This window comes from Mustela nigripes, chromosome 2, assembly GCF_022355385.1.
Source record: "Mustela nigripes isolate SB6536 chromosome 2, MUSNIG.SB6536, whole genome shotgun sequence".
In the NCBI taxonomy this organism is placed as follows: Eukaryota; Metazoa; Chordata; class Mammalia; order Carnivora; family Mustelidae; genus Mustela; species Mustela nigripes.
The window spans coordinates 21,582,883-21,609,450 of NC_081558.1; the positions used below are offsets into that span (position 1 = coordinate 21,582,883).

The following is a 26,568-nucleotide window of genomic DNA, read 5'->3' on the forward strand; positions in this document are numbered from 1 at the left end:
TGTGTCACACAGCACTTCAATTGTTAATAGTCTGATGACCAAACCGAGGACAACAAAAGCATTCCTATTTCAACATGTCCATTCTGAAAGAGTCAACATTCACATAGACAGGATTCATCCCCACAGCTGGCTTGGAGAGCCAGAACTAGAACAGAGTATAATATTTCTTCATATTTAATAAAATGAAAAGAAACCAACCTCTTTTTTCTTCTTCTCGTTTTAGTTTATCCTCCTCTAGTTCTTTTGGCAATTTTTCCTTCTTCTCTTTCTCCACATCATTATGCAAATGCTTTGTGGTATAGCTGAGTGCTGGTGAAAGCAGGATCTCTCCATTTTTGCAAAGTTCATCACGGATTTTAATAAAAAACTGCTGCAGCTCTACCGCATCCTCGTAGATTTCGGAGTCTGTCCTACAAGGGCATCAAGAGTACCTATTGACACACAAGCTGCTTCCTTCCCACACCTTGGCTACATGGAGGACCCTACCCAATGCTTCCGTAACACGCTAATGGGTATAATGGTACTTCTATTCAGAGGGTATCTCCTTGAAAGTTTTAGAACAACGTGAAGTGCCGTTTTACCTCAGCAAGCCTCATACCCACCAGTTTTCTCTTTCTTAAGGCTCACTTCTTATACAGCTCACGTAAAAGAAAAGGCCTCACACAGTTTTCTGGGGAAAAACAAGGCGCACGCATCTGTTGATTCTTGCCACAGAAGGGGGCTGCCAGGATCAAGGACTACTCTGAGTTCCACACCCCTTACAACACTTACTTGTCTCTATTCCTTGGATTAATTTTTACTTTCTTTTAATTGAGGGACCCACACATTATATAAAGTATTGACAAAAGATTTAGGCAATGTCCACTTTCTTCTCTTTGAATCTCTATCATGCTTGCCTAGGCTGATAGGCCCCAGCAAATATTTGACGCTAAACTGCAAAGTCACGAGGGCATCCATCCTGTAACGGTTATAAACCTCAGAGTCAGTGTTCATGTCAGCTTCCCAGAAATGACTACATAATATTGGGGAACCAGCAGAGGCAACATAGTGAAAGATGGGGAAAAAATGATCTGCCACACTGAAAGCTTTTTAAAGACGCTTTCCTCATTTACAGAATGAGAGGAGAGGACTGGGTAAAAACAGCTTCAGAATTTAGACTAGAAGAAATTTTCTTATTCTCTCTAATCCACGGTGGTCTGAGGATGGCTTAAACGTAATTCTATTGGGGTGCCTGGGTGGCTCAGTGGGTTAAAGCCTCTGCCTTCGGCTCAGGTCATGATCCCAGAGTCCTGGGATCGAGCCCCGCATCGGGCTCTCTGCTCAGCGGGGTGCCTGCTTCCTCCTCTCTCTCTCTGCCTACTTGTAATCTGTCAAGTAAAATAAATAAAATCTTAAAAAAAAAAAAAGTAATTCTATTAACTAGGAATACGAGGGTCTGAGAAATGATTCACAAAGTAACCACAAAGTCTAGCAGCAGTTAGGAACACATTCTGGTTGGAGGACACTGGTAGGCGTAGCAAGCCCAGTCAGCTCCCTGCTGATACCCACCACTAGAGCATCAAATGTTAGTGAAGCCTCTGGAATGCTTCTCCTCAGCAAAGGTGAACTGGCAAACAATCTAAAAACACTGCCAATAACAACCTAAATGAATGTTTCTGGAAAGGTTTTAAAAATCTTTTTAGGTTACAGAAATGCTAATACTTGTAGGAAAGCAATAAAAATAAAACTGGTCAAAGGAAGAAACTCCTCTGATATTATTTTGATGCCTGTTTTCTGAACAGAAATGTCTTAAGACTATTCACTTGACGTTAAAATTCATTTTATAAGAGCTTACAATTTTAAGTATAAAGTTAAAAATGAAAATGCACTTTTGGCAACTCCTGTTACACTGAAAGGGCAGATTTGTAATTCCATCAGGCTGTTCAGTAATGAAGTAATGTAGTACACGGCTATTAAACATCTGACTTATCTTTCCTGTTTTGTTTCAACAAAGTAATATGAAGAATTTATTAATCTAAGAGGATCAGTGTTGCCTGCATGCAAAAGAACAAAAACTAAAGATGGAAAAAGAAAATAACTTTTTCCCCTAATCTTTAAAAGGCAGACATCCAGCAAAATGAAATAATTAAGAGTACAGGAAGCTCTTAGTGCCTCCGTTGTCCTTGCCTTCCCAAGGGTCCCCCTTTCTGTAAGGTAGTCAGAGAACTGAACTCAGGAATGCTGCCAGCAGACAAGGGAAGCCAGCGGCTGACTGGCATGAGTCGTGCCGTGCTGTTACTGACTACTGCTGACGGACAGACCGCTGTCCCCTGAGGGAACTTTCAGACTGCTTCTATTTCAGGATGTAAGGTCCTAAGTGATATTAAGTGTCAGTGGTGGAGAGGGGTGAGTGTAAAGAAGCATGAACACTGCTGGGGATCAACATAGAAATGTAGGGCCCACGAGCTTCATTAAATTCATGAGCTTAGTATTTTTGAGATCTCCATCTTCACTACTGGTGAAAGAGCTAGAACGAGGGTTTATCACTCACTGAAATGATGCATCTCTGCCTGAGCAGCATGGGGCTATGCTTAAGTACCATAAGCAGTCATAATACGACCCTTTCACAAAGATAAAGAACAGCTTCCCTTAGTTCTGCAAGGCTCTGGGGACAAGCGAGAAACTCCTCACTGCCTCATGTCAATAAATGCACCCAAGACTCTACCTTCAGGGCTTACCTTCCAAAGCAAATCATGTCAACAATGGGAGAATGAAAAGAGCTCATTTCCTAGAGATACAAATCTGCTCATTTCTTAAAACAGACACATCATCTATTAAAGATAAAGTTGCTAATGTTGTAAGAGACAGATGCAGTTTTGCAAGACCCACAGACCTAAAACCAAGATGGAATGGGGGCAGGGCAGAAGTGGAGGAGAGGAGCAACTTTATTTAGACTTAGGACTATTTAAGAAAACTGAGAAAAAAAATGAAGTCTAAGCTCCATGAAAGAGAATCTGTGTCTTGCCCACTCATGTACCCCAAGTATCTAGAACATGGTTAGAATTAGTGCCCACTCAATTAACATTTGTTGAAAAAGTGAAAATAAAGAATGCAAATTTTGACTGCAAGATGTCTCCCCATCTTTCTTTCATTCATTTCTATCTCCACTGCTGAACATTGAGGACCATTTCCTAAATGTGTCACTCAAGCACCTCTCCAATATGACCCCAACTCCCCTATCTCTTGAACAGACCACATTCATTCTCTAACCCTGTGCCTTCAGTCCAACCATTCGTGTTATCTATGTCCCACCCATTCTCCTTTCCCCTGATGCCTCAGGTCTTTTCAGAGCTCTAGCACAGAGCTCCTACTCCACCATCTTTACTACATAGCAAGTTGTTATATGTTGTCTCATGCTTGGAATTATGTTTCCCTAAGCACAGGTCCTAACCCAGTTGTTGGACTTAGAGCACAGAGCACAGCCTGATCATCCACGGCTGGGCTCCACTGTGTGGCTGGGCTCCACTGACTGGTGTCTTGGTGACCAGCTCTGTAGCAGGGAACAATAGGAGCCACCCCACTTACTAGTTGTGTGACTTGAGGCAACTTACTTCTCTCTGTGTACTTCTTAAAATGCGAAGTGAGAAGATTATCACCTAGAACGGCTATTACAAGGGTTAGAGATGATCTAGATAAAGCATTTTGCATGGTGCTTTACAAAGAGCAGGTGCTATTAATAGGAACAGCAAACATTACTAATTTTTCTTTCAAGATCCAGAGCAAATGAAGGATTCACCAGATTTCCCAGCTGGAATTACTCTACGCCCACTGCCTAAAAGTCCCCTTTCAACATGGTAGACTATAAGCTCCAGGTAGGTAGGGTTTGTATTTTTAGCTTTTTATATTCCCCCAAGAGAGTCTCAAAGCACACAGAAGACACACTGTAACTGCTGAACTGAAATTGTTTAAATAGCCAGTAATACCATTCTTGCCTGGCAAAGCCATAACACACATCAAAATTAAAAGGGAATTCAAGTTTGATGGAAATTTAAATTTGATGGCTTCTTTTAGTACATTCAATATCTGCAAAAAGCATTTAAAAGTGAGAAATCTGAGATATAAAAAAAAAAAAAGAAGCCTTTTTAGGAACTAGAAATGGTGACCAAATTTAGATTGGCTAACCTTAGATCAACAACATAAGAGCTATTTTAATTTATTCAAAGCATGCTTGGATTGAACTCAAACTTGAAAAAAAATCACACTACTATTTCTAATTATAAGCATTTTATCCTTTAAAAAAAAAAAAGTTCTGTAAAAGGCTGTATTTTCAGGGTTTATGCTTTCCAACAGATCTTCAAATTTGTCCCGTATTCCTTCCCATGGGCCTGGATCCAGATGATGTGGCAGTGTGCCTGCTCTCCCCCATGGCATATGCTTGTGCTCTAGATGTTGTGGCCAAGTAAGAACTCAAAACAGCACCCCACCGAATATAACCATGTACCTAAGCTGAAACAGTTTATCAAAGCAGAATTTTCTTTTGTTTTGCATTTAATCACAACTTCTCAAAAAGAAATAGCTTGGAAAACCTACCGATTCATTCTTCGTGCCCTTTCCAAGACTTCAAACATATGTTCTTGAAATAAATCGAGCCGCCGGTAGCGATTATTTTCAACATTCTTTCTAATTATGTCAAAAGTAAGAGGAGGTTTGTTTGGGAAGTTGGGATCCACCGCAGGAATTTCTGCTAAGGAGTCACTGTAGCATCTTCCTTCGTCATCCTGATGACTCATGACTGACACAAAAAGATTGTGAATAAGTTCTTGAATCAGCAAGGTCACATTTGGGACATGAGAGTCCTCATCTCCCTCCAGGTCTCTCCGAGTTTCAAGCAGAACCTTGTGCAGGACAAGGGCATCTTTGTAGATCAAAGACTCGGGCTCATTGTAGGTACAGGCATTGTTAAACATCATGACGAAGTCCTCAACCATGGAGTCTATATCTTGGTATTTGTTGGCCATCATGTGACTTCGAATTTTTTCCATGTCCATGGGCTTTTTAATGGTCAGATAGTAGTCAGGCAGCTCGGATCTAGAGGGAAGCCTCAGAAATATGGCACTAAGGCGGCGACCCCTCTTATCAGTATAGTTCTTTACAGCTTCATAGACTTCATTTAGTTTCTGCTGCATTGGAGTCATGTATTTTGATTTTTTAGGAGAAATTCCACTCTTCCTACCTAAAAGAAGATATTGAATGTTAAATTAATAAAATAAAATAAATGAACCCAAATTTGTATACAGTTGGTAAAACATAATCATAAGGGAGTGTTCCAAGTGATTTGTAAAATAATTTAATTAGCATGTCTCTAGTGAAGTCTATCTTATGGACAAAAACAACTGGAAACAAATTTAAACTGTTTTAGTAATCATATTTTTAGTGAGAGTAATAAGCACTATCATGTTAAGATAGCTGTGAAATGTAGAATAAAGCAAATGACTAGCTATGTGACATTCTAATTCCATCACCTGCAGCATCCTTGAGAACTGGGATTCTTTTATTTTTTTTTTTTATTTTTATTTTTTTAAAGATTTTATTTATTTATTTGACACAGAGAGAGAGATCACAAGTAGGCAGAAAGTCAGGCAGAGAGAGAGAGAGAGAGAGAGAGAGAGAGAGAAGCAGGGTCCCTGCTGAGCAGAGAGCCTGATGTGGGGCTCGATCCCAGGACCCTGAGATCATGACCTGAGCCGAAGGCAGCGGCTTAATCCACTGAGCCACCCAGGCGCCCCGAGAACTGGGATTCTTTTAAAAAATATTTTATTTATTGATTAGAGAGAGCAAGCACGAGTGGAGGGAGGGGGAAAGGGAGAGGGAGAAGGAGACTCCCCGCTGAGCAGGGAGCCCAACAAGGGGCTCAATCCCAGGACCCTGAGATCATGACCTGAGCCGAAGGCAGACGCTTATTGGACTGAGGCACCCAAGTGCCCCAAGAACTGAGATTTTTATCACAGGAGAAAAGGAGACCCAGATATTAAAACAGAACACTGAATAAAAATCTTGTAGCTATAATCTCAGTTAAGAGCATCAGTATGAACTTACAATGTATTTTATCTTTAAATGTAATATAAACACACACAAAATTTCCTAGTTCTGAAAATCCTGGCAACAATGACAGTAGCGGTACAACCCCATGTAGCCTGACTACATTGGCCATAATTCTGAAATACAGATTTCAAATACTAACACCAGTAGCTCCTTAGCAAATGGCTGACTCCCAGTTGGCACAGGATAAGCCTCGTGCATCTTGAAACACAAGGCAGTAAAGAATGTGTCAATGTGGTCATGTCAGTAGAACACAGTGGCCAGCCTGGGACAAGAGGAGCATCAATAAGGACAACAACTGCAATGAGTTACAAGCAGCAACGTGTTTAAATTTAGTAGTTCTTAATGATATATAAAAATGAACAACAAACTGGGTAAATGTTGGCAGATACTGGTAAACCAATGTACTGCTTTGGAAACTAGTAAACAAAGGGCAGTAGGAATCTGTCTTTTATCCTTTCAAAAAACCCAAAACAAAATAAGACAAACAAGCAAAAATTGTACTACTGGGTAACCAAATATTGGATGAGGCAAAGTTTCTCTATACAGAGTACTCCAGTTGCTAAATGAGCAAGGTATGACAAAATCAGACTACTGTTATTTTATATCTCTTTAATGAATTAATGGAGTCAGCATCAATAGCTGTTAGCATGTGGGAGAACACACAGCCGTTACTGGGCTATCCAGTGGAAGACCATTCGCCACCTCTGAAGTTGGTTTTTGTGCCAAAAGGAGGAGATGAGGATCAAATCTAATTTAAATCAAGCCTCTTGCTCCAACTACCAATTTAGAGGAAATGCCAAGGAGACGAGAACACATAAACCACAGCAAAGGAATGCAATTAGCAAAGCCCAGACCATGGGAAGCTGCAGTACAGCCCCAATTTCTTCAACAAATAAACTGCAAAGGAAAAAAAAAAAGAAAGTTGGGAGGGGGATTTACAGATTAAAAGTAGTGTCCATCAACTGCGGTTATATGGACCTTATTTAGCTTCTACCTCAAGCGGACATTCTTCAAGATGTGATGCAATGTAAGTGCAGAAAACCTATTGTGTTATGAAGCAAGCATCCTTGCTGGGCTGACAGTGAATCTCATCAAGCCTCTCGGGTAAACTTCCATTTTTTAAGAAATGAGAAGAATACAGGGACAAGTTAGTTGATATCGTAAGAAAGTGAACTGATTAACCCAAAATTTGAAACTGTACAAGAAGGTGATCTGGTTTCTCAAGAGTCAGTGGCATGAGGATATAAAAGGGAAGGGCCTGCTCTAGACTATGGACAGAGGGCGTGACAATCAAATGTAATATACAGAACTTAATTAGGTCCTGATGTGAAGAAACCAACTGTAAAAATGCATTCATGAGATAATCAGTAAAATTTGAAAATGTGTCAAGTATTAGATGAAACCAAGAAACTGCAAATTTTACTAGGTGTAATAATGATTCCATGGTTATTTAAGAAAATGTCTGCAAATATAGAAATGCACACTGAACTATGTAGAAATGAAATGACATTGAATTCTCTTTAAAGTAATTCAGAACAAAAAAGGAGAGAAAAAAGTGGATATAGGAAGTATGGCACGATCTTGAGCAATTCTGAGTAACTGGTACATACAGGGCTTTGTTGTACCATTCTTCAGATACATTTGAAACTTTTCATAATACAAAGTAGAGAAATGAAAAGGAGATCAACATTACACCTTAAAATTTCCTTTTTCTGAACTTTAGAATCTCAAGAAGATACCCCCCCCACATCCCCTGCTGAGCAAAGAGCCCAATGAAGTTTGGTCCCAGGACCTTAAGATCATGACCTGAGCTGCAACCAATTCAGATGCTCAACCGACTGAACCACCCAGGCGCCCCTTAATTCTTTTAAAGTAGTATCTATATCCCATGAGGGGCTTGAACTCACAACCCCAAGATCAAGAGTTGCATGCTCTACTGACTGAGGCAGTCAGGCGCCTCCCTAGAATTAATTCCAGTACTCAGCAAATGAGCATACACAAAACCACTCTGTGTAGTTTTTATGCCTGCAAGAGTGTAGTGGCACTATACTCTTGCAGGCATAAGAGATAGAAAAAAAGACCTAGTCATACTACTGAATATTTACAAAATGGCCACAGCATTTAGAGAGTAAACAAAACCTCTGACTTTATAATCTATTCCCCACATATGTTCCACAACTGAACTACTTAAAATACAGAGAGTGTTTCAGAGGAGGAAAGAAAACTCCCTGCCAGAGTGAGTTCACATTCACCATTTAATGAGACATGATTTCAGTGAGTCAGTAATCTACCCTTGACCGACTGAACTGAGAATGAGCGTGAGGCTGCCTTACTCAGCTTGAGTTTGGGAGAAGCCACATCGTCGTCATCGGGCAGCGGGCCCAGCTCTTTCCTTTTATCCTTGAGTAACTTCTCCAGGATGTGTGCGTCGTTGTACACCTGTATTCCATAAATATATTTAAAATTATTTTCTAAAAAATGTCCTATTGAAGTAGAACACTCATCTATAAAGAAGTTTCAAAACACAGGTTAGCCTAGTTGGGAACTAGAGATAAAGCCTGAGACCACTAGAGAGCCATCAGATCGCATCTCTGCGGGGTGAGCCTTAGCCTCAAATGGTTTGTTGTTTAAGCTTTTTAGGTGATTCTAATGTGCAGACATGAATGCTAAAGTTTAGAACTACTGCAGCAGAATCACTGCAAGTTTTTACAGAAGTTCTAAAACATAATTACGTGTGTTGCTTTCTTCACAACTCTCTCTTGCACTGGACCTTCAAGGTAGCAGACTTAGCTCAATGGGAAATAAAAACGAAAAAGTATATGATAGTTGGACAGCAATACTTCAAATACTGTTAAATGGGATTTAATATCAGTCTGAATTCACAATCTGGCCTCTGATCTGTGAAAAGCAACAATCCCTGGCTAGGCTCTCTCTGAAGACTGAAAAAGGGTGGTAATACGTAGTCAAAAATAAAGTTACTAACCTAATGGCCCCTACAGCTGCATCCCCCTATGACAGAAAATTTGATCACAAGTACCCTCAGTGCCTACTTTATTTTGTAATAGCAAGAGGAAAGGAAACACATGATTTTAAAGTTACTTTATTTCTGGGAGATTTTAAAGTAGATAAAGGAAACTCTAAAAGATATATACACCCTCATCCACGTTCACTGCAGCATTATTACCATAAACAAGACATGGAAGCAACCTAAGCGTCCATTCATAGATGAATGGATAAACACACACACACACACACACACACACACACACACACAGAGAGAGAAGAGTACTATTTAGCCATTAAAAAAAGAATGAAATTTTGCATTTGTGACAAAATGGATGGATCGTGAGGGCATTACGCTAGCTGAAATAAGTCAGAGAAAGACAAATCTGTATCATCTCATGTACATCTATATTCTGAAAAAACAAAAACCAAAAACAGAAAACCCAAGCTCACAGATAGAGAGCAGATCAGTGGTTGTCAGACACAGAGGTTAGGGCATGTGTGAAATGGATGAAGGGGGTCAATAAGCACAAACTTATAATTATAAAATAAGTTACAAGGATATAGTGTATAGCCTGGTAACTATAGTTATTAATACTGTACTTCATATTTAAAAGTTGCTAAGAGAGTAGATCTTAAAAGTTGTTATCACAAGAAAAAAATTTTATAACTATGCAAGCTGACAGATGTTAACTAGACTTGTGGTGACAGTGCAATATGTGTAAATATCAAATCATTATGTTGTACACGTGAAACTATTAGTTACATGTCAATTATACTTCAATAAAAAACACAGATATAGAATATGAAACAAAAATATCAAAGAAGGGAGAATGTATTGTAGCTACACTGATAAAGAGCTAAAAATCATTTACTTAGAGATGCCTTTCTGATACTGGTAAACCTTTCTGAGGACATCCTGATTCTTTTTTTTTTTTCTTCTAAAGTCTAATATTCCTAACATGGTCTTTCTGATAAGCTTTTCTTCCTATCATGCCACCAAATTCTATGGATTCTTACCACACTATGTGCCCTTCCCACTGTTTTTTTTTTTTTTTTTAAAGATTTTATTTGAAAGACAGAGATCACAAGTAGGCAGAGAGGAGGAAGCAGGCCCCCCGCCGAGCAGAGAGCCCGATGTGGGGCTCGATCCCAGGATCCTGAGACCATGACCTGAGCCGAAGGCAGAGGATTAACCCATTGAGCCACCTAGGCGCCCCGGACATCCTAATTCTTATATAATCATACCATTTTGTGGACTATCCCTAGAGAAGTGTGGCTATTGCTGGTATTAACAATGAGCAAAGACTTTACTGTCGCTGGCTTTCATCTGGGTGTTACGTGCTCTGCATATGCTCTCTTGTTTAAATCCTACAATGGCCCTGATGGAAGTACTATCAGTATCACAAGGGCACAGACGGGGAGAATGAGGCTTGGAAGAAGATGAGAAACTCACATGGGGACTGGAAGAGCAGGCTTCAAATTTAGGATGTCAGCTTACAGAGTATGAACTTCTAACCTTTGTAATGAACTGCCATTTTAACAATTAAGAAAAGACAAAGCATTAAGCTAACCACTGAGAAAAGCAACCTAAGTGAGGCCTCTAGATCCGGTCTCTCAAAATGCATTTTACTACCAACACTGAAAAGGAAACGTGCCCAACCCCAGGACTCCCCCATAACCTTACCTGGGAGCCCTCCTCATTGTAGTGCCTGGCATTCCGGAACATCAGCTTCATGTCTTCTATCATTCCCTCTTCCCCTGCATACTTGTCGTTGCGAATGTTATGTTCAATTATTTTCAAGTCCATTGGCTCCAATATGATTTTATAATAGTCAGGATAGTCCTTTTTGGATGGTTTAACCATAAACAGATCACAAAGTCTTCTGCCTGAACCTGGCTCACGAGCTTCAAGAACAACATTGAATAAGATTTTCATTCGCTGCTTTCTTATGTTCTTTTTACTGTTGACGGGGGAGGTAGAAAAGGGGAGAAATGAGAAGAGGTTCAGTTTTCTTCATGTAGGGATGAACATGAAATGAAAAATTAATCTTGTGGGAAGGTGCTTCGTAATGATTACAATTTACTGATTACATATGCAACAAACACAGTAAACATGCTGACAGCTATAAGCAAATATAGGAGAATTTCTAAATAGTTAAAACACAGTGACTCTGGCAGGAGCAGCCAATGAACACCAGACAAACCTGTTTAGAATATTTATGAAATGCAATGCTAAAAAAAAAATGTTCTCTAACACCCAATGAAAATGAAATTGTTTTCAGTTGAAGTATGTTTTTTTGTTGTTATTGTTTTTAAGAACACAGCAAAAATGGAATAAAATCACTAACAGTCCTCACTTCAGAAAACTAAAACCAAACACAAAGAGAATGTGCCATCTCTTAAGACAACCATTCTGACACCTGCATACCCTGGTGACCAGGAAACAAAGGGAGGCTATCTGCAAGGCTAGAGTTTCTAGTCTCAGTGGATACATTTATGTGGTCTAGGTCAGTCCCTGCCTCCTCCAGCCCCATGGGCACGATGCCAACATCCCAACCTAGCTGAAGGAATGAACACTCTGTGGTTCACCTGAGCTCCTGAATAATTTTCATCCTTGAATGTGAGTCCCTGTCTTGTTCTCCAGATTCTCCTAGTGAGCTGTGATGCTAAGCGACAGATGTGTGTGGTACGGAACAAAGTCAAGGGACCACAGATTAGAACCCGAGGTAAAGAGGAGCCCAAGAGAACAGATAGGCTGTCTCCTATTTGTTGAGGAAGCTGGCTCAGAGAGGATAAGTGACTTGCCCAAGGTGAGTTTTCCAGTGAATCATTAGAAGAGATGATCTTTCCATGATTTCTGGCACTATCGGTTATGTTTTCAGAACAATGATAAATTCTAGCCAGACTCAAGCCTGCAGTCTCCATACGAATACTCAAGTAGGTAATAAAAAGACATGATTTATGACTTAATGTCTATTCAACAAACATTTATAAGGTCATATAATGTAGTACTTAAAGATAAATATTTTTTTTATCTGTTTCCTATCTTATAAATAGAAGGAAGTTCATTTTGGAAGCAAACAACGTGGCTGAATGGATCTCCTACGAAATGGGTCTCCTAGTCTAGTGACTCACTCTACTGCTGGATCATAAAGAGGCCAAAGGCCAGATATTTTCTCTCCGAAGTTCAAAATATGCTTTTTTAAAAAAAGAAACAAAACCCCAATAAAGAATAATTAGCAGATGAGAAAAGAAATATCTATCTTTAAGTCAAGCTTTTTAAAATGTGTCAAATGCCTATCTTCCAAACATCATGGAGCTAAGACAGCCTGAAAGTGGTCAGTTAGGAGGAAAAAAGGACCTCTGGGGGCACCTGGATAGCACAGTGGGTTAAGACTCTGCCTTTGGCTTGGGCCATGATCTTGGGGTCCTGGGATTGAGCCCCACATTGGGCTCTCTGCTCAGTGGGGAGCCTGCTTCCTCCTCTTCCTCTCATTCTGCCTGCCTCTCTGCCTACTTGTGATCCCTTGTCTGTCAAATAGATAAATAAAATCTTTTAAAAAAAAAAGAAAAGAAAGACCTCTGTTTCCTGTGCCTTCACAGGAAGTGGCTCTGGGATCATTTCTGACATTTTCTCCTTTTAGTATTTTTGTGTCTCAATGTCAAGTAAGTAACAGTTAAATATGTTAGGAGAAGTTTCATTCCGTGTGAACTATTTCCCCAAAGAGGAATCTGGGCACAATGGTATGAAAGCAATAGCCCTCTCAGTCCAGGACTCAGTAAAGGGATAATGGAAGGGGAACTTGGGACAGAGCTCCACATGTGGGCAGAAATTAGAATACAGATGACATTAACCTTCAGGGAGCCTCTAAAGAAAAATTTCAGAATCTGAATTTGGTATCACAGAAATCAAAAACTACTAAAGGGGCACCTGGGTGGCTCAGTCGGTTAAGCGTCTCCCTTTGGCTCAGATCATGATCCCAGGATCCTGAGATTGAGCCCCACATGTGGCTCCCTGCTCAGTGGGAAACCTGCTTCTCCCTCTCCCTCTGCCTGCTGCTCTCCTTGTGCTCTCTCTCTTGCCAAATAAATACATAAAATCTTAAAAAAAAATACTAAAGATGGTTATGGTTTCTTTAGATCTCACTTGTATCGGTCAAACTTCAAAATGAAGACTCAGAAATTCCATTCTGAACCTGTGAGCTTAAAAAACTCTCTCCAATAATCAACTCAAAGCGAAATTGCTCCTCAATCTGGGAATATCATGCAGAACAATTCAAGGTTTCTTTCTTGGTCCAGGTAAGCTTTCTTCCTTTCCTCGTTCCAGTATATCACCCGCAATCATCACTGGACTTTTCTAGATGAAGCTACAAATACTCTACAAATACAAATCTGAGAGTGGGTCCAGGGCAGTGTTTTTTTTTTAGGATTTTATTTATTTGACAGAGAGAGACAAAGTGAGAGAGGGAACACAAGCAGAAGGAATGGGAGAAGGAGAAGCAGACTTCCTTCCCATCGAGCAGGGAGCCTGATGCAGGGCTTGATCCGAGGACCCTGGGATCATGACCTGAGCCGAAAGCAGACACTCAACAGAGCCACCCAGGTGCCCCTCTAGGGCAGATTTTTATGAGTTTTTTAAACAGGAGGGAAAGCTTTTTTACTGAATTTTAGGGAGAATGCCAATAAAATAAAAGGAGAGTGGGATAGCTCTGAGACCAAGCAGCTTTGAATGGGACATATCCAAAATGTGAAATCTCGGGCACCTGGGCTCCCTACTCCCTACTCCATTGGGCTCCCTACTCAGTGGAGAGTCTGCTACTCCCTCTGGCCCTACCCCTGCTTGTGCTCTCGCTCTCAAATAAATATAATCTTAAAAAAAAAAAAAAAAAACAAAACACCAAAATCCAGATGCCTGGGTAGCTCAGATGGCTGTGTCTGCCTTCGGCTCAGGTCATGATCCCAGGGTCCTGGGATCGAATCCCACCTTGGACTCCTTGCTCCTTGGGGAGCCTGCTTCTCCCTTTGCTTCTGCCCCCCTCTCTCTCTGTCTCTCATGAATAAATAAATAAAATCTTTCTCTTTTTTTGGGAAGATTTTTAAATTTATTTATTTGACAGAGAGAGTGAGCACAGGCAGATAAAGTGGCAGGCAGAGGGAGAAGCAGGCTCCCTGTCGAGCAAGGAGCCCGATGTGGGACTCGATCCCAGGAGGCTGGGATCATGACCTCAGCCGAAGGCAGCTGCTTAACCAACTGAGCCACCCAGGTGTCCCAAATAAATAAAATCTTAAAAAAAAAAAAAAAAAAGTGAAATCTGAATTTAAGAGACTGAATTTATTTAACAGACTACTCTAACTGAAATGTACTGTTTTAGGATTTTCATTACCAATAGTATCCTCTCCCCATTTGTATCATTCACTATTTACCAATCATGTGTAATCTCATGTGTAACTGGTTTCCATCCTCAAAGGCAAGCAAAACTTTTGTTGTCTGGGTCACTTACAACCTTCTCTGAACAAACCCAGTTTTATTATTTTGTTGACATCTTTCCTGATCCTTATATTGTTTCTGACACTGAGAACTAATGGCCCATTAGTTTTAATCTATCAGAAAAAACTGAGTTAAATTTCATTCTCTTCTATAATAACTATAATAGCTTGGGTGGTTAGTGTATTTGCTTTATCTTTTTCCAATATGGATGCTGAACTTTATTATATCTGTGACTTTTGAAAGCAACTTCAAATACTTTCTGAAATGAGAAAAAAATTACAAAAAGACAGAAACCATATTCCCCTATATTGTACTTTATGTTTACTGTTTGCAATGTCACTTTGTTTTTCGGGTTCTTCTTAGACCCTGTCCTGCTCTCTCAGACCACTAACTGTAAGTTGTTTGTTTACTCCTTCCCATTTTGGGAAAAATGCATTAATCTCAGACCTTGTAACTGGCATACTCATTCTTCTGTTTTTAATCAGCACCCTTAAACATACTGCAGTAAAATGTATCTTAAGGGAGTTCAAAACCAGGGCTGTTTATCATCGTGTACTTATGCGGGCCACATTGAAAAGGGGACACCAACTCAAAAACAGACTTTGTTATAATAAGTATGCAGTTCTAGAATTTTACAGAAGATAGGCCATGATGGGTTCTGTGCTAACAAAATCATTATACTACAGTGATTCCAACAAATGAAAGTGTCTTGAGAAATGGGTGCTTTTTCTAACTTGCACAAAGATAAGAAGCTGGAAGAGGCTGTGTTCTGAATCAGATTTTCCAGGCCCAGCACTACCACCATCCTCCTGATTCCCAACCCAGCTTGAACCACTGCAATCACTGTCACTTTTTGCTTCTCTCAGTTTATCACCAAGTTTTAGAGGAACCTCCACAGCCCTTCTGGATCTGATCTTTCCTTTAATTTTTTTATGCCATAGTGTTAGTCTTTAACCTCATACTTTGTGGCTGACTATATTCTCAAACGTCCTTAACATTATATTTCCTCTGAAGCTATCACTTATAATTATATGTATTCACATTTGCATATATACACACAAAATTCCCATTTATGGTTATAGCTAACACTTCTTCTGCGTGCCAGGGGCTGTGCTAGTAAAGCACTGTATGTGTGACCTCATTTAATCCTCAAGCTCTAAGAACCAGGTACACTTACTATCCCAACTTTGCAGTTGGAAAACTGGAGGATTACAGGGGTCAAGCAAATACCCAAGGTCACAAGGTGAGCAATCAGAACTAAGACTTGAATCAGCTGATAATCACCAGGCTGCTTTTATGATGTCCTTCCCTTTCCCAAAAGTCAGCACTTACCATGGGCCTCTACCCTGTTCATAGGCTCCCAGGTCTCCCAGCATTTAACTCCCTGGTCCTAGAGTTTCAGTGGTGTCTGCTGTTAAGCTAAATAAACCCAAAGGTTCTCTCCTTTACAAGGTTTGCTACATTTACTGCATCTTCACGTCTACAAGGAGTAAAACCTTTTAATAAATAATAAATCTTTTCTAATTAGTTTCCCAGGCTAGTAATAATGGACTACAAAAAAAAAAAAAAAAAAGAAAGAAATCTCCCAAGCCTTAACATCAATAGGAACTACTTCCAGAAAATAATCAGAGTTGCATTTATTGAGTACTAACTGCATCTAGGCCCAGTTCTAAGGGCTTTAAACACAACAACCACCCAGGTCTTCATGATGACCTTAAGTAGGTACAGTTACCAACTCTTTTTTCAGATGAAGAAACTGAAGTAAGGCTCAGATCACAGAGCTAATTAGAATAACTAGGATTTGAACTTGGGCAGTTAAGTTCTAGAGCTTGGGGTTATACTACTACTCCAAATGCCCTGGATTTCTATTTCTACTACTACCCAGAGTTAGTGCCATACACATTATGAATGACGTAAGAGAAATATAACCCATGATCTTTTTCTTAAATTTGTGATTTAAGAACATTTTTCTTAAGGAAAATATTAGGAAGACGATAATAATAACACAGTAATTTTGTAGAGTAGACTGCCTATGGGAGCAAAATGCAGATAACTTTAGAACATCTAAACTGCAAAGAAAAGCATGATAGGGAAATCCTACTTCCTAGAGCTCTTTGGGCAGTCATGCATGTAGTTCTATAAAACTACGTAACTGTGTACCTTGTGCAATTATTCTAAGACATTGCTCCCACACAATTTCATTTGTTTTCAACCTGCCTTGCTTCCTGGCAAGTAAGTTCCTGGCACAAAGAGGTGACACTTAAACATTTTCCTTTATGGCCTGTAACAGCAGAGTCTGGTGTTCTGTCAGCAATTGACACTCCATGAACGCCAGAAGGCTAAGGTGAAAATAAAAGCACCACACAATGATGACCAGGACTGTAATAAGGCAACTCATAATTTAAAAATCAAAAGTGACATGCAAAAGAATGGATGCTTTCAAAGAACTAAAACATGGGCAAGATCAGAGACTGATGAATGTATTCATGCTTGAGAAGCCCCAACCCAACACACAGGTGCCAACCCAGGCTGACTTCACTTGGACTGTCAGCATTGGTTTTGATCCTTCTACCAGCCCCCCCTGGTGTAAGAGACATCCCTGAAAAGGCACCAGCATCTGCCAGCCTCTGGACACTGGCAACACTGTCATATTCTCAGCCTCCACCTTCTGTTGCACAAGCACAACCACAATGACTGGTGAGGGCTTGTGGCTGCTGACAAAGCTAGCAACAAATCGAGGATTCAGAACATACTGAGGCAAAGTAATCCCGAATTTATTCTACCAACTGTACTTCTCAACTATACTGCTTTCTTCACTCATAAAACAGACTGGCACCCAAATAAACTTATTTCACATGCTGACTTCACTTTTCACCTAATCAGTACAGACCATGCCACGGAAGTTATACTTTTAAAAATACGTTTATGCATATAAAAGGACTGCACACCTGGAGAGCCTCCTGAGACCCAACATCTCACTGTCAAGAGTGTTCCTGGGAAAGCAGAAACAAACATTACATGTAAAGAGAAACAAAACAAGCAACATCGGAGGGTCATGTATAAACCAAATACGGTTGAGAAAAAAGAGGCTTATCCAATCCAAAGGATAAAAGATATTAAGAATACTTGGAACATTTTAACAGGAAAACAGCAGGTAGACTTTTGGGCAAAGGGGTGGGGGAGAAGACTGTACTCCCAGAATGAAGAGAACATACATTTTTTTCCACACTTTTTGATATTAGAAAAAAATAAGGCAAAGATAGAATTATACACAGTATTGAGAAGTCAAGTGGTACTTAGAAAACCTGGCCCTGACATCACTGGACAAGCTGACTAGGCAGCTGTGTTTGCCTGAATTCCCAAAAAGTCTATTTCTCATTAGCAAAACCTCATAACATAACGAGCTACCTCCTAAAAGGCTCGTTAACATTTCTTTCTTTGACACAGTTCAAAGCGTAGGACTCGCTTCTCTCAACCTCTTACTCTGTCTACTCATGCCTGTATTTCAAAACCAGGTATGTTCTTTTATTGCTTTAGCTATGATTTAAATTTGTTCTTCTCTTATTTGTGTTTTTCACTTCCTAGGAAACCTGTTTATAGAGACATTTTATCTGAAGGAGGATTTTATGAATTCAACAACGTAATGCTTCAATTTTCCTTTTGTGGGAGGTTTTAGATCAATAACTTTCCTGTGATTTACTTGGGTTGTCCCACCAACTATAAGCCACAGAGACCGAGAGGTCATTAAGGATCTGACCTGGGCTAACGCTTCCTCAGAACAGTTGTAATGCTCAACTAGTTTCAGATCTCTTTCCATTCGGTGTTGGCACTAACTGTACCATCACTTTGCCTCCATTACCTTCTTTTGCCTTAGAAGTTTTTATCTTTGATGGGTGACTGATCTGGAAAACACAGGTGATGCTGTAGTAGTTATATAATTACACTCAAAGATGTCCTTGACTTGATGTTTCTGATCTGGTTTCACATTTTTCCTCCGTTGTCCCTGGTATAACAAGGAATTAAGAACTTGGAAGGATGAAATTCATAGGCCAGTAATGGAGGAGACTCACATCTCAGGGTACACCAATCAATTTCGTTACCATGGCATAGCACAGCAGTTACTCCCAAAGCTAAAAAAGTTTTCCCAAAAGCTATTTGTAAGAGGTAAAGATGGGATAGCTTCTCTTTTGTAAACCACTTTTTAAAAGCCTCTTCTCTCAGTGGATCTCTTAATGTTACTAGTGACTTCTTCATTCAACTCTGGATCTGCCCCCACTATTAGTGATCAGCTTATTTCTTGTTTGTGGTGTCCTCCCTGGAGAAACCGCTGCTACAAAGATGGTGAGACAGTTAAGGCTGAGGGAGAGTATGGTGTTCGACAAAGATCGAGCCAGAGAAACTCTGTGTGGGAGGCATAGACAAAAGAGTCGCTCTTGCACGATTCTTTATAGGAGTCCAGCTTCAGAATCTGACAGTGAAGAGCCCTTCCACAGAACCCATGAGAGAAAGGAAGGGTGACGGAAGTTCGGAGAAACATGAGAAAGAGAGAAAACCAAACAACTAGCTTAGCATTTTATCAACTACAAGAAGTTATGACTTGGTAGTTTATAATCTGACATCCTTAAAATGGCAAATAAAGATCAGATTAATAAGGAAAACCAAAGACTTGAGAGTATCAACGATTTACTTTGCTGTAGTGATAGTACTGAATTTTTTTGCAGTTCACCACGTAGAAATTACCTAAATGAGATTCAAGTGGCTCTCCTGAAATGCCACATTAAAGCAAAATGGCCCAGACAGCCAACAGAGTAACATGCTTTGCCAAGCCCTGTAAGGAGCTGTCACTTTCGTCCTTGCGATCTACAGCCATTCCGGCCCTTGTACCAACAGCAGTGTTGATCATACGATTCCCAAATGAATTCTAACAGAAGATCTGTTAGCAAATAATGAGAGCTTGTAAGCAAATTCATACCTGACAGCTTAAAGACACATTTTTCTGCACTTACCAAAAACAAAATAATAGAAAAATAGATGTCTCCATCTATGAGAAGAATATGTACCTTTTTCTTTTGGCACTACCAGCATCAGAGGTGGCTGAAGAAATCATGCTGTCTCCATCCTCAATGTCGTCCCTCCTAGCAAGCTCCTTCTTCTTTGCCTGAAACAGAGCAGACCCTGGGAGTCAAGCTCTCCTGCTGAATGCTCCCAGAATGTACGAATATTAAACAGCTAGACATACCAGATTCTCTTAGAGAAATACAACCACTATAAGATGCACAGAATTAAAGAGTCAGTAAACATTTTCAATAACCTGGTCTGACAAAAGCCTGCACGACCTGTAGAAAAGTAGGTTAAAAACTGGATCTGGCAGATTGAGGACGCAACACTAGCTCAAGTACCAGACTACAAGGGCACTGGCTTGTTCAAAGCTCTGAGGCAAATTGTAGGAGTGTCCTGCCATTTTTAGGTGAAGCCACTAAAGACAGGTTTTGGTGCCTTGGACTTCTTCAGCGATGCTGTGGCTAAGAAGAAGGTTTAATGCTAGAGGTGAAAGAAGATCTACTTTCAACACATGCATTTTTAAAGACCTTCTGCCAAAGAGCTGAAAGTCCAACCGCTGCAGACTTAGGGAATGCATGCGCAGTGCCGAAAGGAAATACATGAAATGCGCAGCGCTGAGGCCAGGATCAATTACACAGAATGAAGATTCTCCAGGGGATCTAAAATTCTTTAGTTGTTTCCTTGCTCTGGGATTCTTTTTCCAGAAAGATTCTACTCAAAACTGACAGACACAATTTGTATTTCGTATCTCTGCCTTTCTTCAAAATGCCTAGATGACCCATGACTTCCCGTGCCCACTAAGACGTGCTCTCAGAAAGGATCTGATAAATTCCTGAACACTGTACGATGATTAGTTACCTTTACCTAGGACCAATTTTGCTACCTTAACAGTCGCAAGTCTAGAACCAAAGAAATAAAATCTACATGATAGAGTACCATCTGCAACTGGAGGGAAACTTCCTGAGGCCCTAAAATTACCTCCCACGCACAAATCCCTGCTTCTTCCACTCACAAGGCTAGCCCAGTCTAAATTATTACTCCTACTCTACATGTTCCTGACAACTCTAAAAAAACATACTCAGCAGTACTTGTAATCGAAACAAATGATGTGATACTGCTGGGAGAAATCACGTATCTTAAAAACACACACTCCCAGTCTGTAGAATTATTCCAGTTGTCCGTACTGCAGCTAAGCAAATCCGGGGGATCATACCTGCATGACCTGCTGCAATTTCAGAACTCGCTTGTAGATGGCTGAATTGGGAACATTATAGCGTTTGGCATTTTCAAACATTAAATTCAGATCACACTCCAAATGATCTAAAGTTTCATATTCTTGGTTCTTTAGTTTTGTTCTGTGAAAGACAAACACAGGGTTACAATTTACCATTATGAAAATGATGGAATACCCTTACTGAAAGTTTAGTACAAAAATCCTAACACGCACTAGCTGACCTCTTTACTTGTGATACTGATGAGAGGCCCATCTACCTTCAAGACAGAAAGGAGACAAAAGCACCATTGTATTTAGGCAGTAGGACAGTCTACCTGGAAATCCAGAAACATAAGAAATAATAAGAGGACCTACGTGCCAAGGTGGTCAATTACAGAACACATATATTAGCAAAAGTACTAATGTCTGTTAGTGGTTAACATGCAAACCCCAGGAAGAAAAAAAAAAATCACGGAGGTTTTAAGATACCTTAATGAAGAACCATGGTGATCTAGCCACTTCTGATAAGAGGCCATTCCAGTTCATGAAGGTTAATGAAAAGAGAAGGTACTCACAAACCATGAAAGGGGATATATATACATACGTACAACTAAAAGGTTGTAAGATGGCAAGTGAGAGGCAGATACATTAGGGCCCAATGACTACTTTTCTTCTAATACAAACATCTGCAACTAATTATGAAGGCTTAAAATCAACATTACTTATTTTACGTAAATCTTAAGGATTCTGATATCTTTCAGACACTATGGCTGTTGTTAATACCAACTCTCATAAAGTCCTTTATAAAATTTTACTTTAAAGATTTATGTATTTATTATTTCAGAGAGAGGGAGACAGAGCATGAACAGGAGGGGCAGAGCAAGACAGATTCTCAAGCAAACTTTGCACTGAGCACAGAGCCTGACCTGGACATGATCCCAAGATGCTAAGATCATGACCCGAGCCAAAACCAAGAGTCAAATGCTTAAGTGATTGTGCCACTCAGGCATCCCTACATTTTGTTTAAAAAGATTTATTTATTCATTTGAGAGAGTGTGTGCATGGGAATGCACACAGGGGAAAAGAGCAGGGGTGGGGGAGAAAGAGACTCTCAAGCACACTCCCTGCTGAGTGGGGGGGGGGGCATGCAGGGCTTAATCCCACAACCCCGAGATCATGACCTGAGCTGAAATCAAGAGTTGGATGCCTAACCACCTGAGCCACCCAAGTGCCCCATGTCCCTTATACATTTACATGAAGTGAAGAGTCAGTTTGCCCTAACTCTGTATGCACACAGGATAGACTTTTAAATCTTTTGACTGAAGTACTTGTACACTGCTTAGAAAGACATGTACTGCTTAGAAAGACACGAATGTCAGAGAACACCTCGGGGGTAGAGCAAACAACCACGCACAAACTCAGCTCTCAGTACCAGCCTACGTGGCTAGCACTGAGCATTTAAATTACAGCCTCAGACTTACTCCTGCCAACTCTGAGAGTAATTACTCTGAGAGTAATGTGCTGACTATTCTCAATCCCCACAAAGAACAGACATGGAAGTCAAACTTGTAAATGACAATCTAAAATAAATGTACAGACATTTATCAGACTGATGTCCACCAAAATTAGAGGGGGACAGGATAGGCACAAAGGGAAATAAAAGATGGGGATGACAAGCCCCAGCAAAGTGGAAGGTAGCATTTGGGCCACACTGTCTAGCTCCTGCCCACTCTTTCATTTCTGTTGCCTTTTAAATGATTTATTTATTTTAGAGAGAGAAAGAGAGTGAGAGAGCATATGTGCTTGGGGGGCAAGGGGCAGAGAGACAAGAGAGTCCTAAGCAGACTCCTTGCTGGGCATGGTGCCTGAGGTGGGGCTCGATCCCAGGACCCTGAGATCATGACCTGAGCTGAAATCAAGAGCTGGATGCTTAAATGACTGTGCCACCCAGGCGCCCCTCTTTTTGTTGCTTTTGATGACACTTAACTATCATCCTTCTACCAAAAAATCTTCCTAGGACTGTGCCGTATAATAACATTAGCCACCCCCACATGGGGCTTTTTTTAAATTGAAGTAAAATTTAAAATCTAGTTCCTTACTTGTACCAGTCACATCTCAAGTGCTTAATAGTCCCATGTGACTAGTGGCTAACATATTGGACAGGGCACAGAAAACATGTCCACCATAATAGAAAGTTCTACTGGGCAGCACTGCTGTAGATTTCCATGTTGCTCGATGCAGAGACAATGGAAGGTAGGCCAGGTCCTGTCAGGCACCACTGGCCACGTGTCCTTGGAAACGGAGGTAGATTAGTCACGCTAAGAGCTAACCCTTCAAAACTCTAGTGTGCTACCAGCTAAGCCTCAGTCATTTCTGTTCCTCACACTCCTCTACCTGTGTGCCAGACAACTGTCAAGAAATAAGTTTAAAAAGGGGGGAGAGGGACGCCTGGGTGGCTCAGTTGGTTAAAAAGGGGGGAGAGGTGCAGAATTACTGACTTAACCAAGCAAGGTTTCTATTAGAAAATTCTAACTTAGGGTGCCTGGGTGGCTCAGTGGGTTAAGCCTCTGCCTTCGGCTCAGGTCATGATCTCAGGCTCTTGGGACAGAGTCCCGCATCGGGCTCTCTGCTCAGCAGGGAGCCTGCTTCCCCCTCTCTCTCCCTCTCTCTCTCTGCCTGCCTCTCTGCCTACTTGTGACCTCAGTCTCTCTGTCAAATAAGTAAATAAAATCTTTAAAAAAAGAAAAAAAAAAAAAAAGAAAATTCTAACTTGGAAGAAGGTTGTAGGCAGGTGTTTGGGTTGGCTGAGAATATGTCTTCCTTTACACTAGACTCATTATTTAGACTAAAAAAAAAAGGCTGAGGGAGAAAAGAAACAAAAGACAAAAACTGTTGAGTTACTGGGTGGCTCAGTAGTCAGGCATCTGCCTTCAGCTCAGGTCAATATTCCAGGCTCCTGAGATCGAGGTCCGCCACCAGGATCCCCATTCAGTGGGAAGCCTGCTTCTCCCTCTCCCACTCCCTCCGCTTGTGTTCTCTCTCTTGCTATCTGTATCTGTCAAATAAATAAATGAAATCTTTAAAAAAAAAGATTGTTGAGTTAAAAGGGAATCTCTCAACACCTATAAGACTGTCACTATCTTTTTCAAGGCAAAGAGTATAAAAGACAAATTTCCAAGCTATTTTTTTAATGAACGGCAGCTTTAATTTCCATGTTATTTTAAGAGGATCAAATAAACTGACTTCCTGTATCCTATTTGGGTACAAAACCTCCTAAGTTTGCATTAAGTAAAAACACCATAAATTTTACTGATCAAGTGATGAAAACAGAAGTTATAAATACAAAACCATGAAACATTATGTTGTTCGCAATCTCATTTTCTAGAATCCAGCGAGTAAAAGAATTTTAATTGCTATTATTTGAAAGGTTAGTTATCTGTCCTGATAAATACCAGCCTATTCTAATTTTGTCTAGTTGAGATATATTTTTACCTTGTCACCTCTGAGTATACTGTAGAACCCAACTCACACTGTGAGAGTTATGATATTACTTATTTCCTATTATTTTTAATGATGAGGCGGTGGGGTTTCAGTATTCTATCTGAATTCCCAACATTTGTTTTATTGATTGATTGACTGATTGTAGGCTGCATGTCCAGTGTGGAGCTTGAACTCACGACCCTGAGATCCAGAGTCGCATGCTCTACTGACTGAGCCAGCCAGGCAACCCCCAATGACTGTTTTAAACAGAAAAAGGAAACCAAGATGAGCCATCTTTCAGGTACTGTTTCAGCTAATGAATTCCCTAAGAGCTGTCTGTGCTTATTCTGGATTCAACTTTAGATAAAAATTTAAATAGAGTTTAACTGTTGTATTTAAAATACCAATAATTTTTAAAAAATCAATAAAAAGTATAAGCAGAAAGATTTTTGTGCTTTGTTCAGTTGTAAGAAAATGAACATTTAAGTTCTGAGTTGCATGACTCTATAGTCTATAATCTGACACACAAATAAATGCCTATCATGTTTTTATTTGCCTTGACTCTATTACAGTATAAATGTGTATTTAATCAAATTTATTTCTCAGTTTTCATATAGAAGTAATAATCAAAATATACTCCAGACATGTGAAAATATTTTTACCTTTAATATGTTTATCCATTTTAGTAAGGAGATACATGTGCAGGCTCAACCACAAGAAAATGGATTTCTATCGAGTAATGTAGAAAGCATCTTACCTGATCTGCTGTAGGGATATAGGCATTTTAATTTGCTGATAATAATCAGGGTATTTTTTCTTTGAAGGCAAATGGAAAAAAGGTTCAGCTATTAGCTGCCCTTGGTTATTCCGACAACTCCTAACTGTGTCATAAAGCTGATAAAAAGGATTTGAAACATCCATAAATGAAGTAATGCTCTCTGCTTCTGATTCTCCTTCTTCATAACGTGCAGCTAAAAAAAAGACAAAAAAGGGGAAGAAAGAACCATGCTTTAAAATAAAGCTCTTTTAACAACCTTCCAAAGTAAGATTTATATGTTTGAGAATACTTATTTTAAAAGAAGAGTTGCCAGCTGTCATTAAAGATGCTGTCAGTAGCGCTTAATATAATTGCATATTTACTTAGAGAAATGTTACACAGAAACAGAATAAAGTGTTACACAGAAAACATTATACTGTTTTTTAAAAGTTACAAAAGAGTTTCTCTCTTTAAATGTGCTTTTTTTTTTTAAACATTTTATGTATTTATTTGAGAGAGAGAGACACAGCTAGAGAGGGAACACAAGCAGGGGGAGTGGGAGAGGGAGAAGCAGGCTTCTGGCTGAGCAGGGAGCCTGATGTGGGGCTCAATCCCAGGACCCTGGGATCATGACCTGAGCCGAAGGCAGATGTTTAACAACAGAGCCACCCAGGCACCCCTTTCTGTTTCTTTCTTGACAGTCTCACTACAGATGTGACAGTCTTGACAGTCTCACTACAGATGTTAAAACTATTTTATTAATAGTTTTAACAGAAAAACTCTGACTTTATTGTTTTTTTCTACCACAGGTTTCCTTTCTAACAAATTCATTTCTGCTCTTAGCGTTCTTACCTTTTCTTCTAATGTCTCTGCTTTTATCCTCTTATTATTTACTTATGTTAGATGTTTATTAGTTCACTTTTCTTTTTTAATTGAGAGTGAGAGTGAGAGAGATCAGAGGGAGAAGGAGAAGCAGAGTCGCTGAAGAGCAGAGAGCCTCACGTGGGGCTCAATCCCAGGACCTGAGTTGACGGCAGATGCTTAGCCCACTGAGCCACCCAGGAGTCCCTAGTTCATTGACTTTCAGCTGTCTGTTTAGACAGACACATTCAGACCTAACCTGCTCTCCAAAGTACAGCTTTAGCTTTGTCCCCACTGTTTTGATATATACTGTTCTCATTATTGCTATTGTTCAATCTCAGGTAATTAAATTCCTATTATAATTTTTCCTTTTTAAAAAGAAAAACCCAAGCATCTGGAGACTTTTGTATTTCCTCAGTGTTTGGGTTTTTAACTTTTACCTTTTAAAGATTAGGTGTTTACCACAGCTGTATTATGGTCAGAAATAATACCCAACTTTTAAATTGGTTGAAATTTGTTTCATGGCTAAGTATATGATTAATATCTGTGATTATTCCACAAGAATCAGAGGAATACTTGCCTGTTTATATCCATCTTGTGTCAGCTGAATAGTACCCCCCA

At 40.0% G+C, this 26,568-nt stretch overlaps 1 protein-coding gene across 26 annotated transcripts in view; it reads right to left on the reverse strand.

Moving 5' to 3' along the window:
• PBRM1 (polybromo 1) overlaps positions 1–26,568 on the reverse strand; it is a 129,215-nt gene that overhangs the window by 60,183 nt on the left and 42,464 nt on the right. For 14 of the 26 annotated variants that reach the window (XM_059389913.1, XM_059389904.1, XM_059389896.1 and 11 more), the window contains exons 13-19: positions 25,087–25,300; positions 20,850–20,991; positions 19,636–19,733; positions 10,772–11,048; positions 8,415–8,520; positions 4,570–5,212; positions 199–410 (exon numbers count right to left, since the gene is read on the reverse strand). In XM_059389913.1, coding sequence (XP_059245896.1) covers positions 199–410; positions 4,570–5,212; positions 8,415–8,520; positions 10,772–11,048; positions 19,636–19,733; positions 20,850–20,991; positions 25,087–25,300 — 1,692 coding nt within the window. Of the gene's footprint in view, positions 1–198; positions 411–4,569; positions 5,213–8,414; positions 8,521–10,771; positions 11,049–17,523; positions 17,569–19,635; positions 19,734–20,849; positions 20,992–25,086; positions 25,301–26,568 lie in introns of all 26 variants that reach the window. The other 12 variants (XM_059389910.1, XM_059389891.1, XM_059389901.1 and 9 more) reach the window with 1 other exon arrangement.